Consider the following 16,691-nt stretch of genomic DNA (forward strand, 5'->3'; position numbering starts at 1 on the left):
TTAAACCAAGCTGTTCAGTTACTTACTACTCTGCCCCTCAGTGACTGCCAGCAGTAGCCCCGCCTCCGTGGGCACATAGGCCATGCGAACGTTGCTTGGATTGTTTCTTCGGCTATTCGCGCCAGACCAGTAGCGGATTTAGGTATAGGCGACATGGGCAGCCGCCCAATGCGGCATTTTACCGGGGGCGGCACGGGGCACCCGCACAAAAAAAAAACGGAATGGTGACATTTGCGCGATCGGTTTTCTATTGCTCATCTGCACGTCACGTCAATGATATCACGTGTGGGGACTGTGGGTCAATTAACCTTGTCGGAGTGGGCGCCCTGATTCTAGGTACAAGCTAGAACCGCCACTGCGCCAGACTATTTGTGCCAGACGGCAAACTTCTGCACGTGAGACTAGCTCTGCTTTATCAGGTACAGATGGCGCTAAAGCAAAATGCAAATTGTAATGAACTTCTAAATAAATACTCATAACAGTCATGGGCGCCTGGGACCTGATCAACCGTACAACTACATCCAACAATAGTCGAAGAACAGGGGTCTACAATAGCTAGAGTTTGAAAACATGGCATCATATTTCTGTCATGCTGTTCTGTTGACAACTCCAACCACCTCACTCCCCCGGTATTTAGCAAATCAGCTGCCGCCACTGCTCTCTAATTTGACCACTTTGCTGCTTTGCATACTTTTATTTCAGCATATATGCCCACAATGTTAGATGCATAATTGATGTATACTTCTCTAGACAAACAAAGTCAATTTTTTTTGTTCAGGATAAAATCTTACTCACTGTACGTTAGGCTAATTATACTGTTTTCAAACACCAGCAGCCATCCCCCGCATTATCTTTAAGCATTATTCTTCACTAAGTCGTAACCCTTGTTTACTTGCCCTACCAGTTAATTACCACGTTGGAATGAAGTGCCTATATAATTGACATGCAATTACACAGTTAGAATGACATGCAATTGCTGGGACTGTAATGAACACACACCATGCTGATTTGCGCATTCTTATCTTCTCTCAGTTGCCTACTGGAGGTTCTCAGTGTAAATATTGAAGAGCCAAGCAGGTAGGAGCTGTGTGTCCACAGTATTTAAGCCATTGCCAGCAAGCTGAGGCAGGTGCCACATGAGTCAGCTGTAAATCAAAGCTACGCCTCCAGACACAAGCAAAGCAAGCGTTATCAAATGAAAGTGATGACTGCAGGAAAACTGGACCTATGATAACATGTTTTTCTCCATAATATCTCTCAATTCTCCCACACAGCACGCACGCACGCACACACAGCTAAGCTAAAGCTACTGTTTGTGGTCTGTGATCAGCCTCATTAGGAGTAAATCCTAATGGCTGGGACCCCCTGCCCCTCACGCAGCACGTGTTCATGTACAGTTATTCCCTTACTTATTGGATCCTGTTTAATCCTTGTGTTTTGAAAGTACAGGTCTTGCGTCTGCCAAAAGCTGGCCCGCTCACTGGATATCCACTCTCAGTGACCAGTATCTGTGTGCCTCTGAGATGTTACAGCTTAATTTCTGTTAGAAATGAGCTGCACTGCTATCTTCTGGAAAGAGACGAAGGGAGTACGTTGTATTGTATTGTATTGACTGAACCTCCTCTAACAGAATACTAATCGACTATGTTTGTGATAACAGGCCAAGTTGAAACTGTAGGAAGAAATCAGAATGGTTAAGTGTTACTTGAATTGAGAAACTTGCTCTGGGAAGGTCTACAATTCTAATCTGAATGAATAGTTGTACTGAAATGTTTTTGCTGCAGGGCTGAAATATAGTTTATCTCACTGGTCTGTGTAACAATGGGTGGGATTGATTCCATTTGAGGTGTTAGTGTGTTGAATTTAGGAAATCTGGTTGGATTTGTAGTTATTCCATTGTTGGGCAAAACGTGTTTGGTGTTATATAATATAATAAGCTGCTTTGCTTTCTTGATCCACTTCTAACCTCTGATCCACAACATAGATACTTATTCTTGTGTTCCCAATGTCTTTATTGTGTCCCACCATTGGCATTTATGCAACCCAAATTGCCTCACATGGCAAGTCACTATGTATGGACACAACACTTCTTCCCGTACACAGCAAAAAGACCCTGCATCAAATTTGAGAATGCACCCCCAACAGACAGAACAATTTGTTTGTAAAGGTCCTAAAAATGCTACTCGAAAATACATAAGAATATCAGAGGAAAATAAAATATGTTTCAGCATTTGATTCAATGCACCTTTCTAAACTAGTGTCGGCTTTCATGTTCTTGCGCAATTTACAATTCACGTTATTTTGGACAGACAAAAATGGAAGCTGCTTTGACAAATCTTAGCACCCAAGGCCAAGGGCTAGTGGATCAGCAACACACACACATTCGTAGTTTATGAACCACTTCTTTAAGAGTCACATTTCAGTATAGCATTTCTTAAATCCTTCTACAATCACAGTAGTTTTCATAAGTAAAAACTGTAAGTAAAAACCATCACAATCCGGTTCATAATCTCTCACATATTCTTGCAAAATGAGAACACTACAACAGGCTACAGAAAGAGGGCTTAGGTGCAGAGGCGGGCTCCCTAGAGTTGGTCAATGAAGTGTATTGAACTGTACCCTAAATACTTTGCTCCTCTGAGAACATAAGATCTTAAACCCCCTTTGGCTGCCAACTTCCCCGGTCAGGGAGTTCACTTCTTTGCGCCGGCGAAGTGCTTGTTGAGGATGCCCTTGGCAGTGTCCAGGGCTGCCTCGGCTGGCACAGGGATGTGAGGGGCGACCCCAGCCCCCTCCCATGCGGGGCCCTGGGTTGTGTCTGAATGGGTGGTGGGGATGCTCAGGAACACTTCACTCTCGCCCACACGGAAGGTCTCAGGGGGGTGGGAGGCGCCGTTGGTGGTCTCGCCCACGATCATGGCCCGGCCATGCTTCTTCATGATGTAGACGAACTCCTCTGCGGCGCCGGCCGTGGCCCCGCTGGTCAGGATGATCAGGCTCTTCTTGGTGCCGTACCTTGCACCTGAGAAAGAAGACGAGTCATTTTTATCCCTGACATTTTTTTATTCTGCTGACAGCCCACAATTTTATTCTGCTTTATCCAAATTGATAAACTCATTATACAGTAGCCTACACATGATGAAACTGGGAAGTTTATTACCAGTGAGCTCAGGCAGAGACCACAGCTCCTTAGTGGTGCCAGACGGTCTGTCGTACAGTTTGTCCAGCAAGACCTGCTTGTCTGCATCAAAAAAGTAGGAGCAGAAGCCTGCAATGGCAGTGGTGGGTCCGCCCACGTTGTTCCTGCAAAAACAAATTTTCTAACTCAATTCAATATGAAAAATGAACATTTAGGAAATAAAACCTTTCCATATGGTTCAACTGTCCCAATTTACCCCCAACTAAATGGTAAGCCACTCTCTAACTCTGTTCATTTTAGTGAACCTAAATATGTTTCCGGTAGTTGCTATGCTCATAGTTTGAGCTTTGATTTTCACTATGAAGAGAAGTCCTACCTGAGATCAACAATCAGAGCATCGGTGTTAACAACTTTGTTCCACACATGCTCCACGATGATTTGGGCAATGGCCTGAACCTCTTCGAAGTCACCAAACATGTCAAAGCGCAGGTAACCAATGTTGTTCTCAAACAGATCCGTGTGGAATGAGACCTTGATCAGCTCAATAAACATCTCTGGAGATGGGTTCTGAAATCAACATAAATGTCTCAAAAATATTCCCCATAATTGATATGCAATGTTATTCTATTGAAGGTATACTGAATTCAACAGACAATTATTTTAGGCAAATATTCATTTAAAAAAAGTTATCTTGATTCACATAAAAGTATTCTCAATAGCTAAATGTATTACATAGGCTACAATTCAACATTCATTTCTTACCATTGGTGGCAGGGCTGGGATGTTGTGGGTGGTCTTCAGGCATTTGTCTCCGGACAGTGTCATGAGGTCAGCGGAGAGTTTTGCCTCCAGCTCCACCTTTGAAGATATCAAGTTGTAGTCACCGCTCGCTGCCGCCAGCTTCTCTGCAACGTCCGCTCCCACATTCTCAAAGGCGTAGTTGTCGGCCACCAGAGCGCCAGTAGCCTCAAGAATGGCAGGGACCTCGGCACGGAGGTTTATGATCTTAATGGCAGCGGCCAGGGCGTCTTCAGCATCGACCTCAACATCGGGCGTCACGCCGACGACCTCCCAGGACTTCCCCGTGATGGGGTTGATGGACTTAGCCGAGGGCACTGTGACATAGAAGTCGGTGTCCCCAACCTTGATCTTTTCGATTTTCACGGACCCGCCAGCGGTTTTCTCCCCGACGATGGTGGCCCTATTAAGGTTCTTCAGACAATAGGCGACGTCCTCTGCAATTCCCTTGGTGTTTGCACTAGTCAGGATGACAAGAGGCTTTTTTGTTCCGTACCTCTCCCCCAGCAGTGTGGGCATGGACCACATCTCGGTGGTGGTGTCGGTGGGACGGTCGTACACACTGTCGATGTGAATCAGAGGTTCGGCATCAGTGAAATAAGACACAATGTATGGGATGCCCGACAGATCCCCGCTGCCTGTGTAGCGAAGGTCAAAGATCAGAGCGGACGTGGGCAGGATCTTGTTCCAGACCAGCTCTAGGAGGAGGGTGCCAATCTTGTCGGCCAACTCCTCCCCGATGATGTGGTCGATCCTCAGGTAGCCGATGTTGCCCTCCAGGACCTCCAGCTTAATGGAGCTCTGGAGCACACCGATGAGCTGGTCTGGGGGCAGGGGTGGCAAGGCAGGGGCCACCGCTGGGACGTAGTTGGGCTCATGGGAGATGACCAGCCGGGTGTCATTGATGGTGCTCTGGACCCCGCCGGTCAGGATGGAGGCGAGAGTGTCGGGGTCGGGAATGCTGAGGATCTCTGTGTTGCTGCTCGCAGCGTCAATGGCCTCCTGCATGCCAGCCAGTTTCTCCGGGGAGCAGTAGTTGTCCAGGAGAATTTTAGCCATGCTGACAATCAGGTCGGGTGCGAAAGCGCTGTGGACAGCAACATTGCTGAGGACCAGCACCGATGCCAACAAGAGGAGAGACGTTGCCATCTTGGTGGGTTTCTAGATAGCAGTAAACCACAGTAGTAGCCACTCTGCGGTGGAACGTCCGTTTGCAAAGTGGTCCTTGATCAAATGAGACCTTTTTCCTGAAAGGTTTCTGTTAACACACACATAAGAGGATTTTCCTCACAATAAACCTTTAATCTTATTATCTTGAGTGCTTTGGTAAGACAATAACAGGCCAACAATGTAGGTGCAATATATTGCCCAAGATATAGATATATATTTGTTGCTATGCGTGTAAGGTAAGGTTTAACTAGACACAAATATCCGTTGAGATGATGCTTGGTGGAAATATTCACATCATCATAAATGTGTTATACATTTGTGCATATTTTTCATTTGATGAATAAGGCTCACTGATTGTAGATCAGCGTTAATTAAATAGATCAGTGTTTTCTAAATGAATTATTATTTTGTTTCTACCTTAAAATCCGGCCTTCTGTTGGTCAGCTAGTTGATGTGAAATGTAATGTTACCTGGGACTGTATCTTTTGACAAAAGGTCCTTATGCCATACTCATAATCTCTCACTCGTGCTGCACATGATCAATCAGCATTATACTTAGAACATAGAATTTATTATTAAGAACATAGGATTTCAAATAGTCAAGCCATCCACCCCCTCCTCTCTCTTAACGTGCCGTTGGCTGACCCTAAGCATTATGGTCTGTAAATATCACATTGAACTCTAAATAGTTCCGTCTCGGGTAATAATAACTCACAGGTTTATTCAACAGTTTATTCAACAAGTGTTGATTAGAAATGGAATAAAACTTACCAGCAAGCAATAACATTTGCCATATAGTTAGATTCAACCTACTACACCAGTATAAATTAGATAATGGGTGTTCCTCTTTTGAAGCTATATTGGCCTCTATTTGGTCATGACACTATTCGCAATCAGTTGATATTGATGTCATTGATGCTATTACACAGTAGGAGAACTGAGCACAGTAGTTCACTACAGGTTTGTATGGGTAATGCTCCCTCTACTGACTGTCTGAAGACTCTTCTACATTATGGCAATATGATGTTTTACTCGCAACATGACAAATGACATGACTTGACAAATGATAAATGCATTAACAGATTAATATAGAAAGTATGAAGTATTTGCATTAATCAGATGAAATACATGATGATAGTATAATGAAATGAAATGAAATATTAACCCTTTCTCCTCACACATATTTAGGCCAACACAAATGTAGCCCGGGGAGATGAAAGAAAAAAAGACATTTAGATATTCATGAAATATGAACAAGAGGATTTATTTGTACATTTCTCATACAAAATGACGCACGGGGATTTTGGTAAAATTCATCGAAGGCAACTAATTTCATCCCAGACCTGCAACAGTCAAGGATCTGTTTATGAAATTATTTTATAACCATGTCTAAAAAGAAAGCTTTCATAAGGTGCCTTAAGGATTACTAATGTGCAATCTACTATTTAAATACTTTCAATAAGAGAACCAAAATGTAGTCCTGTTTTCTGTCAACCTTATTTTGAAAATATATTTTTTACAAACTTCGGGGTGGTTATGTTATACCACAGATATGTCAGATTTCTGAAAAATAATTATAATAAATAACATTTCTGTAAGAAATCACACACGACAAAAAACATAATTCACAAATACAGGACAAACAAAGTAAACATTTACAGGAAAGTGAAACAATAACATGACCATTATTTCCCTTGATCTCGCTTTAAAAGCCTGGCTGCAATGATTCTCTGTGCAACACTCAGAGCATCCTTAGCCTGGGCAGCAACGTGTGGCTCGACCCCGGAAACACTCCACACTTTCCCAGTAACAGCACTCAAGACCACCTGGTTAGGTATGGAGACATACAGGATACTGTTCCCGATCTGGTAGGTGGCACTGGACAGGGACCCTCCGATGGTCGGCTCCCCGATCACTGTCGCCCTGTTAAGGTCCTTCATGGTCCGCGTGAACGCCTCGGCAGCCGACCCCGTCATGTGACTAGTAAGGATGTAGATGTCCTTGGTGGAGCCGTACCTCTGACCCTGGATTTGAGGCAGGGTCATGACCTCGGTCATGGTGGTTGTGGAGCGATCAAATACGGTGTAGAGGTGCCTCAGGGGCTCAGCATCGAAGAAGTAGGTGCAGAGGAGTGGGATGGCTGTGGAGTAACCACCTGTGTTGTATCTCATGTCGATGATCATTGTGTCCGTGTTCACCAGCTTGCTCCACACCAGTTTAATCAGCTCAGGGCCGATGGCTCTCATCACTTCTATGTCTGCCATCATGTCGAACCTGAAGTAGCCCACGTTCCCGGGCATCACCTCGATCTTGAACAGCGCGTCTATGATGTAACCCACCTCCTCAGCTGTTGGGATTTTTGGCATGTCATGCAGAGTCTCGGGTTCGATGTCGCAGTAGAATACGTGCAGCCGGTGGTCACCTGATGTCTCCTGGAGGTCAGTTGTCAGTTGGGATGCCAGAGACTCGTAGTCCACCACCGATCGATACGAGCCCTCGGCCCATTTGACGAGCAGCACTCTGCTGACCTTGTTGGCGACCTCAGGGATGGCGTAGTGTACTTCCAGGAGCTCCCCCGTCCCCTCCACCAGTGAGCGAACCTCCCTGTGAAACTCTATGATCTCATGGGTGTGGTCAACGGCCTCCTCAGCAAGCACTATGGCGTCGGGGACCACGCCTCCGCCTAGCCAACACTCCCCGTTGTTGTCTATGATGTTTATGAAGGGGACGGTGATGACAATGTCCGTGTCTTCCACCTGGAAGGACTTGGAGTGCATCAGGGTCCCGGATGTGATTTCCCCGATGAGGGTGCCACGGTGCAGAGACTGCATTAGATAAGCAAATTCCTCCCCAGCACCAGCGGTATAGTAACTAGTCAGGATGTACACTCCCCGTTTAGACCCATAGGGTGGGCCTGGGAGGCCGGAAAGCGTGTTGAACTCAGTGGTGGTGTTCTGGATCCTGTCGTATATGGTGAAGAAGTGGAACTGTTGTGACGGGTCTTGGAGGAAGGAGAGCAGGATGCCCATGGAAGCTGAGGACCCACCTGTGTTGTATCGCAGATCGATGATGAGGTTCTCTGTGTCTTTGAGGGGCTCCCAGATTTTTAGGGCAATCTGCTCTCCCAATATGGCCATCACTGACACATCTCCAAACTTGTCAAAGCGGAGATAACCAGTGTTTCCAGTTAAGATGCGTACTTTGAAGACTGTATCCACCAGGTTCGTGAGAAATGCTGGATCGTTTGGTATGTTCTCAGGTTCAAAGTCTTCCTCAATGATAACCGGGGGATCTTGGGTCAGTTTGATCATCAGACGAGGGTCCTCTGACACAGACTGCAGTTCGTAGTTGATTTTATTCGCCAGGTCCTCCTCTGAAATGACAGAAAAGAAATCGGTGGATTCCAGATGTTGAAGGAGAGCCGGTACTCTGTCTGTGAATGAGTAGTACTGCCTGATGATGTCAGAGACACTCTGGACGGCGTTTGGAATGGCACTCCTGACAGCCAGTAGATTTTTGGCATTGGCAACAGCCTCCTTGGCATTGATATTTACAGAGGGAGATACTCCACTCACTTCCCAGCTTTGGCCTGTTATTGGGTTCACTGACCTGGCCACAGGAACTGTGATGTAGAAACCAGAATCTCCTATTCTTATCTTCTGCACTTTCACTGACCCCCCGGCTGACCTCTCTCCAACAATTATAGCCCTGTTCAAATGCTTCAGAGTGTAGGCGATTGCCTCAGCCGCACCCATAGTACGCTTACTGGTTAATACGATGAGGTCTTTTCTCTTTCCATACCTCTCTCCCATGATAGATGACATAGTCCATAGCTCCTTAGTGGTGTTGGAGGGACGATCAAACACAGTGTCAATGTGAATGAGAGGTTCTGGGTCGGAGAAGTAGGAGATGATGAAAGGGACTCCGTCCAGCTCCCCAGCTGTGCTGTAGCGCAGATCAAAGATTAACGAGGAGGCGTGCGTGACTTTGGTCCAGATGTTCTCCCGGAGCAGCGGGCCAAGCTTGGCTGCAGTCTCCTCCCCTATAATCCGGTCGATCCTCAGGTAGCCGACATTGTTCTCAAGGACCTCCAGCTTCACAGAGTTTCTGACCAGCCGGATGAGCTGCTCCATGGGAAGAGATGGGAGAGCCGGCGGCATCACTGGGACAAAGTTTGGCTCGAAGGACACAGTCAGCCGAGGGTCATTGAGTGCACCCTGCACGCCAGCCGTCAGCACAGATGCTAAGGTCTTGCGGTCAGATATTTTGAGGATTTCTCCGCTGTTGATGGCTTGCTGAATGGCCTCCTGCATCCCGACTAGATTCTCAGGGAAGCAGTAGTTGTCGAGGAGAATTTTCGCCATATCCAGCACCAGAGCTGGCTGGAAAGAAGAGCTGGAGTAGAGAACATGGCAAAAAAGCACCAGCAACACTTGTGAGAACCGACCTACTGCCATTATTGTGGAGAATGTTATATTTGATCTGTGTTATCCTGCTTTGTGGTCCATTCATTGAGAGGGACGGTCCTTTGTCAGGAGAGAATGTTTTCACCAGCGGGTTTCGGACAACAACAACGACATAAGAGGCTTCTGTTCTCAATAAACCTTTAATCGTATTATCTGCGGTGCATCCGCCAGACAAGCACAGACAAGAAATTCTCAAATTGGAGATGTTACATCGAAGGTATTATGAAGTAGGTATTTGGGTATGCCAGTACCTTTTCTACTTTTACTGTATTTAATTTGTTGTATTACCGTAAAGAAAGAGGCTTCTGTCTGGATGTATTTAGTTTAAGGCATCAATTCAAATAAAAAACCTTCGCATCCCATATTCTTTATTAGAATTTCTATGAAATGCTCTACCATGTCATACACATTTTCTTGAAAAAAAAGGATGAGATGGAGAAAATAGATTAGAGAAGATTATAGAGGTAAAATACTACCTGATTAGTATGAAAGCCCCATGTGAAACTCACAGTCAGTTATACGGCAGTGTGGTTCGGCCAGGTGGAGATAAGGTTCAGGCTTTATGAGGTCATGTCTGGGGCGAGTGGATGAGATGATTACACAGTTTGTGTTCACGTGTGTACATGTGACAAACTGCCCTGAACACGGGATTTAGGATGAAAACCAAAGATTTAGCAGAAATGATTATAAACATGAACATGGACTACCATTAGTTTGAAAATACTTACAGTATATATTCACCATTTACATTTTTTACTCACTGATTTTAATGACATTTCCACTGTGTTCATTTATGTTGGAATATAATTTAAGGTTGAGTGAGTTCAAAACGGAAATTTAAAGCCATGCTAATACAAGCCTTACAACACTGGGAATTTTTACAACACATAATTACACAACTACATATCATGTAATGCTGCAGTGCAGTATGTACGTTAATCTCACGTTAACTTCTAATACCCAGTCTTACATAAGCCCGTCTGGTGATTCTTTGTGACCAATCAGGACCTGGAATCTCATTTTAAGACTCCACTCCCGGTGCATTGCTCACTGCGTCATTTAAGAGGGCATGTTTGGCACTGATATGGATAGAGGGGAGGTCATCAGGGGGAGGAACTCATTTAGGCAATTGTGGTCTCGGTTAATTAGGCTAAAATCAGACGTCACGTAGTATTTTAATGGAAATGTGGTATATATTATATTTATTTGTTTTTATTGTCAAGCGGTGATGTGTCTACATCCAGACTTTTTCATCCCCTCCTGACAAACATTAGCTTCATTAGGAGGGGACCCATCACCTCTGATTAGAATACATTGATGTGCGTTGACCATCGATAGACATCGCATCATTGTGTCTTTCCCATTATGGCGTTTGTAAGATCACGGGCAGCGCCATTTTGAAGTAGTCCATTTTCTTTTTCTACGAAGGGTGCATAATGCCACCTGGAGTGTGTTGTTTGAACAACTATAAAGCCAAGGTTGGCGCTTTACTGCCACCTGCAGTTATGGAATGTTTGCACAATTCATTGGCTGATCCTTCCTGGTGACCTGGATGGAATTATGTGATCCTTCCTAAACCCATAGGAAGTCCCACACAGTTGACTACTTCAAAATGGTGGAAGTCCTCAATGGTGCTGCCCATGCTAAAATTGACTTTTGAGCACCGGAGTCCTTTATCTACCACTATGGTATTGACTAATGTGTGACCTGTTCACAACTGAAATATGGTCTGGTTTTGATATGTTGGGATCAACATGTACTGAATACTAATACGTGTGTGCAGTATTTGTTTTCAATAACTACAAAGATATTCAAAAGAACAGACAATGAATGAAGGAGTAAGATATATAAGAAACAAATAATACATTCAAACCAATTCCTTACTTTATAGAACAATTATACATTCAAATGAATACACAGTTACAAAAAGAGAGTCAGTTTTAAGTTTTATGAATGTGTTGAGACAACTGTTTATTGTTCACCTGTAGAGTGCGCTCTTTACACATTATTCAATGAAGAACTTCCCCAAAAGTTGAACTTTATAAATGCACATTGAATATTCATATAGTACAACTGCAGCACAGAAATGCACTGTTATGTAATAGTACAACCTTTACCTATAATCCACAATCTCTGACTCTAATATGAAACTAATGAGAACAATCCATATTTAATTCAAAGCAATAATTTAGAAGTCATAATCAGAAATTCCCTGCTATAAAAATACTTCAAAATCTAATTCCATAAAACTTGTAGAGCAAGATAGTCCTCATAGCCAACTAATAAATAAACAACATTATGTACAAACTCTTTAGATATCATGATAATTTTGTTATAGATATCAAACTATAGATGCACACAGACTTAATACAGATGTAGGATCTTAATTTGAGCCAGTTTGCTACAGCAGGAAAATAATCCTGCAGCAACAAGAAATGTGAATTATTATGTGGATTGTATTATAATTATTGCTACATTTTTCGTTCGGGCAAATCAAGTCTGAAATGTCAAAGAGGAAATTACAAACTTTAGAATCCTTTTAAAAACTCAAATACACTACAAGTTTGCATTTCCTGCCGTGCAGGAAAATCCTCAGCAACAAAAGAATGATCAAACTAGAAAAGTGCATTTCCTGAAGAAAATGTGATGTGCATGCTAGCTGGTGAAGGATTGATTGACTGATACAATAGCGTGAACATGTGAATGTTGGTTTGGTGTATCTAGCTTGAACAGTTCAAGAGTTACTGTTGGTAGGTTATTTTATGTAAATGTATGCAAATGTACATAGTTATAGTTAAAAAATAAATAAATAATTGAAGTTAGGATAGCGTGAACATGTGAATGTTTGTTTGGTGCCTATAGCTTGAACAGTTGAGGAGTTACTTTTGGTGAGTTATTTTATGCAAATGTGCGCACATATTTATCGTTATGAACGTTTTTAAGAATTGCAAGTTAGGATAGCCTGAACATCTAAATGTTGCTTCGGTATTTATAGCTTGAACAGTTTAAGACTTACTGTTGGGGAGTTATTTTATTCACATTTATTCAGTCATAGTTGATACATGTGTTAAAGAATTTGAAGTTAGGATAGCCTGAACATGTGAAAGTAGGTTTAGAGTCTCTAGCTTGAATGGCTGAAGAGTTACTGTTGGTTGATTATTTTATGCTATTTTATGCAAATGTTTATATTTATAGTTTATACAAGATTTTCAGAATTTAAAGTTAGGATAGACTGAACATGAGAAAGTTGTTTTGGTGTCTCTAGCTTGAACGGTTCAAGAGTTACTGTTGGTGAGTTATTTTATGCAAATGAATGCACATGTATATAGTTATAATTGATACAAGTTTTTAAGTATCTGAAATTAGGATAGCCCAAACATGTGGACGTTGGTTTGGTGCCTCTAGATGAAATGGTTCAAGAGTTACTGTCAGTGGGTTATTTTATGTCAACGTATGCACATTTATATAGTTATCCTTGATTACGATTTGAAAGAATGTGAAGTTACAATAGCCTGAACATGTGACAGTTGGTTTAGTGTCTCTAACTTGTACTGTTCAAGAGTTACTGTCGGTGAGTTATTTTATGCTAATTTATGCAAATGTTTATCGTTCTAGTTTGATTAAAGTTTTAAAGAATCTGAAATTAGAATAGTCTGGAAATGTGAATGTTGGTTTGGTGTCTCCAGCTTGAACGTTTCAAGAGTTATTGTTGGTGAGTTATTTTATGCTAATGGTGGCCGGTCTGTTGGGGCAGTCTGCACATTGGGACGTTGGTTTCGTGTTAATAGCTTAAGTCGTTTAAGCGTCTGAGAGAACAGAATAAATTAAATAATAATAATAATATGAGTATGTAAGAAATCTAGAGTTGTGTATTGCTTTGCATGCGCCCCTAATTAAGATCCTACATCTGTAGATCCAATTTATGATCTATATTTTTTTCTAAAACCCTAATAATAATAATGATAATGCTCAGAAATAATTTATAAATATTGTATCATAGGCTTTATTGCTATTCTAGACAGACTGTGCATTTGCTGAACATATACTCAATAAAATAACTCAAATGCATCTTACAACAGAACTGTACAGATTTACAGTAAGGGTTAAAGGGGACCACCATGGCTGTTACCTCTCACTACCTACATCCACACTCTGCCACCTTCATCTCCTCGTACGGGTGTCGTATAGTGATGACACCATTCTCCTGGTACATGACCGTGATGGGGTCCAGTTTTGTGGGAACGCAACACGCCATGTTGGCTTTTTTGGGGTTCTTGAGATTGACCAGGGTTTGGATGAGAGCGTGTTTGGAAGGGGTCATGTCGTCAGTCAGGGGGTAGTAACACACCCCTCTACACTCAAAGGCGTCATACTCAGGGGGCGCTACGATCCACTGGTCCCAGCCGATATCTTTGAAGTTGACTCGCATGGAGGTCCGTCGGCAGTAGTTGGTGTCCGCCTGCCTCTTCCGCCTGGGGTGTAAGTCCAAGGGGATCTCATTGTAGTCGGTCCCTTGCCAGTCGCTCCCTGAGAAGAGTGTCTCTTCCTCATGAACTATCATCTCCCTCAGCTCCTTCTTGGCCTCTCTCTTCCTGCTCCCCAGGTCGTCAGAGAAGACGATCAAAGCAGCTGCCGTGTTATCCCTCACACCCACACCCACGCTCACGTCCAAACCTCCGCCTTTGAAAGGCCCACAGTCCCACCTGTCGACTACCACTTCAAACTCACTGGCCCCGCGGTCCGACTTGACCCAATTCTGGATGGCAGTGGTCACTTCAAAAGTTTCCCAAGAGTGATGGGTCCCAATGACCTCTTTCCCATCCACAAGGTGGACAATGGCCTTGTTCCCTTTATACTCCACTTCATAGACCTTTATGGAAGCCCCGATCCCATTGATAGAGGTTGAGGTTGTCCTGTTATCCAGCAGGGTGAACAGCCTGAGTTCTGCCATGGTGACCTCTTCGTGATTTGGGACAGTTACATTGAACAGAAGTCTGTGTTTTGACTTGGTGCCATTTTTTTCAGAGTGACTGACATCTGCAAAATTGGGCAAAAGGCGAACATAGTTTCATATTTGATATCGCTTATTTGTATCAAAAGCCTTAGGTGCACACAGGCTTAATAAGCATACATAATACAGTGTCTATGTATGAAACTGTTGTGATCATTGATAAAATCCCCCCAAATTCATGTTTGACTTGCCTATGTACATACCTTGAACGGTGAAGCTGCGAATTACATCAGAACGAGGCATCGAGGACGCGTCGGAGGCATACTTGTTGTACAGTTCAATCATGAACGGCGGCGGGTATATCTTGCCGTGCTCCTGTGGGACATCGGATAAATTGAGTTTCCTCAGAAACTCTTCCTTCATGGTTCCCAGAAAGCTGTGTAACCTGTCCTCCTCTTCGACCAGGTCCTGCTCGGAAGTCTCAGGGAAGCCCCCGCGATCTTCACTTTGGAGGACATCGTTCAGTGGCTTGCACCGACAGGAGCCCGTGGACACCAGCAAACTCAGACACATCTGGAAGAGGAAACGCCTTGAGCACCGCATCTTCGGATCAGATCCTTCCCAATCGACACGCTTTACCTTCCCAGTTCCCACTATGTATTTAAAACTGACTTTGGGTGACAATCTGTTGAAATTGAGATTCTTCTACGCTAGGGCTATGGTTCTGGGGGTCCGCTCCCATGCTCCAGAGTAAACAGTAGCCTCATGTCAACCAAAATAGTAGCACGGCCATTCTTATCTCGACCATTGATGTCTTGTTTGAGGCTTTGTTATCGTTAGAGGGCTTGAAGTTAATGAAGATTCTGTAAACATTTGCAGACACACTGCGATAATGAGAGAGACGCTGGAAATTGTGGGGCTACTGAAAAACACTTTACTAAATTCTTCCCTCTTGCTTCCCACATGTTGGTCAAAGCTCAGGCCAACGGAAATCAAATTGTATATGTTCGGAAAAGGCAGTGAAATACATATCAGGGTTGGGGAATAACTGATTCACATGTAATCTGAATATTTAAAAAACTGTAACTGTAATGAATTACATTACCAGCTAAAATATTGTAATCAGATTACAGATACTTTTGAAAAACTAGATTATTGCTTCTTGGATTACTACTGAATTTAGAAACGATAAAAATAATTGATGACACCTTTCTGTTTTCTCAATGACATTCTTTTCAGCAATGAAAAAAGGTGCAAGTTTAAGTTTGCTCCATCTGAGCGAGTCTGGGCACAAATCAGAAACCACTATAACGATACAACAAATTCATTTGATGGATCCTTTTTGCCTTATTTGAATGCCTCTTAAGGGGAAAGTAATCTAAAAGTATTCTGATTACGTTACTGAGGTTGGGTAATCCCAAAGTTATATTACCGATTACAATTTTGGACCAGTAACTAGTAATTGTAACGGATTGCATTTAGAAAGTAACCTACCCAACCCTGTACATAGTAAGACTAGTTCATCTTTCAGATACATAAGCAATATAGATATCATACTTGTTCAACAGAGAAAACAGTAACAAATGCACTTTTCAATTTTAGTTACAGGTTAAATTGGTAGCACTGAATGAATCAAGCTGCATCATTCTATGTTGGGTAGAACACCTTCTTCATCACCAGTATGTCATACAGTGGCTAGGATCCAGTGTCGTCGTGGGGGGTACATCAGAGGCAAATGTGTCTGAGGACGTTGGCCTAAGTCAGGGCATTCCTCCCACCCCTCCCAAAAAAACAGAGTAAAGACCATTGAAATATCCTCTGACATACATTTTCCAATGCATTGGAAAATGAAGGGACTTTCTTAACCTGTCTGAAATGAGTAACACATTCCTATCTCCTAAACATTCCCAGAGCAGCCTTTAATTCTAATATTAGCCTATTGACTAAAACTGTAACTATGTAGGATGCTCTTTATGTACCATCATAAGATGATGATACACAAAGAGGACTCGGGCCAACATCATCCTAAAATGATTACAACCACACACAATCGTCCATGTTTTTCATTATACAAACTATACTTTATGTTCTATTCAGTTTATTTCCATTTAAGTTTACAGTCAATCTAGGCAATATTTTTGGCAATTTAAGCACAAACGATAAAAAA

At 43.0% G+C, this 16,691-nt stretch overlaps 2 protein-coding genes across 2 annotated transcripts; both read right to left on the reverse strand.

The window, feature by feature from the left end:
* Nucleotides 1-2,693: 2,693 nt before the first annotated feature.
* LOC120029679 (retinol-binding protein 3-like) lies at nucleotides 2,694-9,564 on the reverse strand. Its single transcript, XM_038974954.1, has 5 exons — nucleotides 6,907-9,564; nucleotides 3,902-4,216; nucleotides 3,516-3,706; nucleotides 3,161-3,303; nucleotides 2,694-3,022 (listed from the first exon to the last, which is right to left on the reverse strand). Exons 1-5 carry the CDS (start codon nucleotides 9,562-9,564, stop codon nucleotides 2,694-2,696), a joined length of 3,636 nt encoding a protein of 1,211 aa, XP_038830882.1.
* Nucleotides 9,565-11,511: 1,947 nt separating this feature from the next.
* LOC120029820 (growth/differentiation factor 2-like) lies at nucleotides 11,512-15,274 on the reverse strand. Its single transcript, XM_038975106.1, has 2 exons — nucleotides 14,788-15,274; nucleotides 11,512-14,610 (listed from the first exon to the last, which is right to left on the reverse strand). Exons 1-2 carry the CDS (start codon nucleotides 15,125-15,127, stop codon nucleotides 13,709-13,711), a joined length of 1,242 nt encoding a protein of 413 aa, XP_038831034.1. The 5' UTR covers nucleotides 15,128-15,274; the 3' UTR covers nucleotides 11,512-13,708.
* Nucleotides 15,275-16,691: the final 1,417 nt, after the last annotated feature.

The sequence above is a fragment of the Salvelinus namaycush genome, chromosome 35, assembly GCF_016432855.1.
Source record: "Salvelinus namaycush isolate Seneca chromosome 35, SaNama_1.0, whole genome shotgun sequence".
In the NCBI taxonomy this organism is placed as follows: Eukaryota; Metazoa; Chordata; class Actinopteri; order Salmoniformes; family Salmonidae; genus Salvelinus; species Salvelinus namaycush.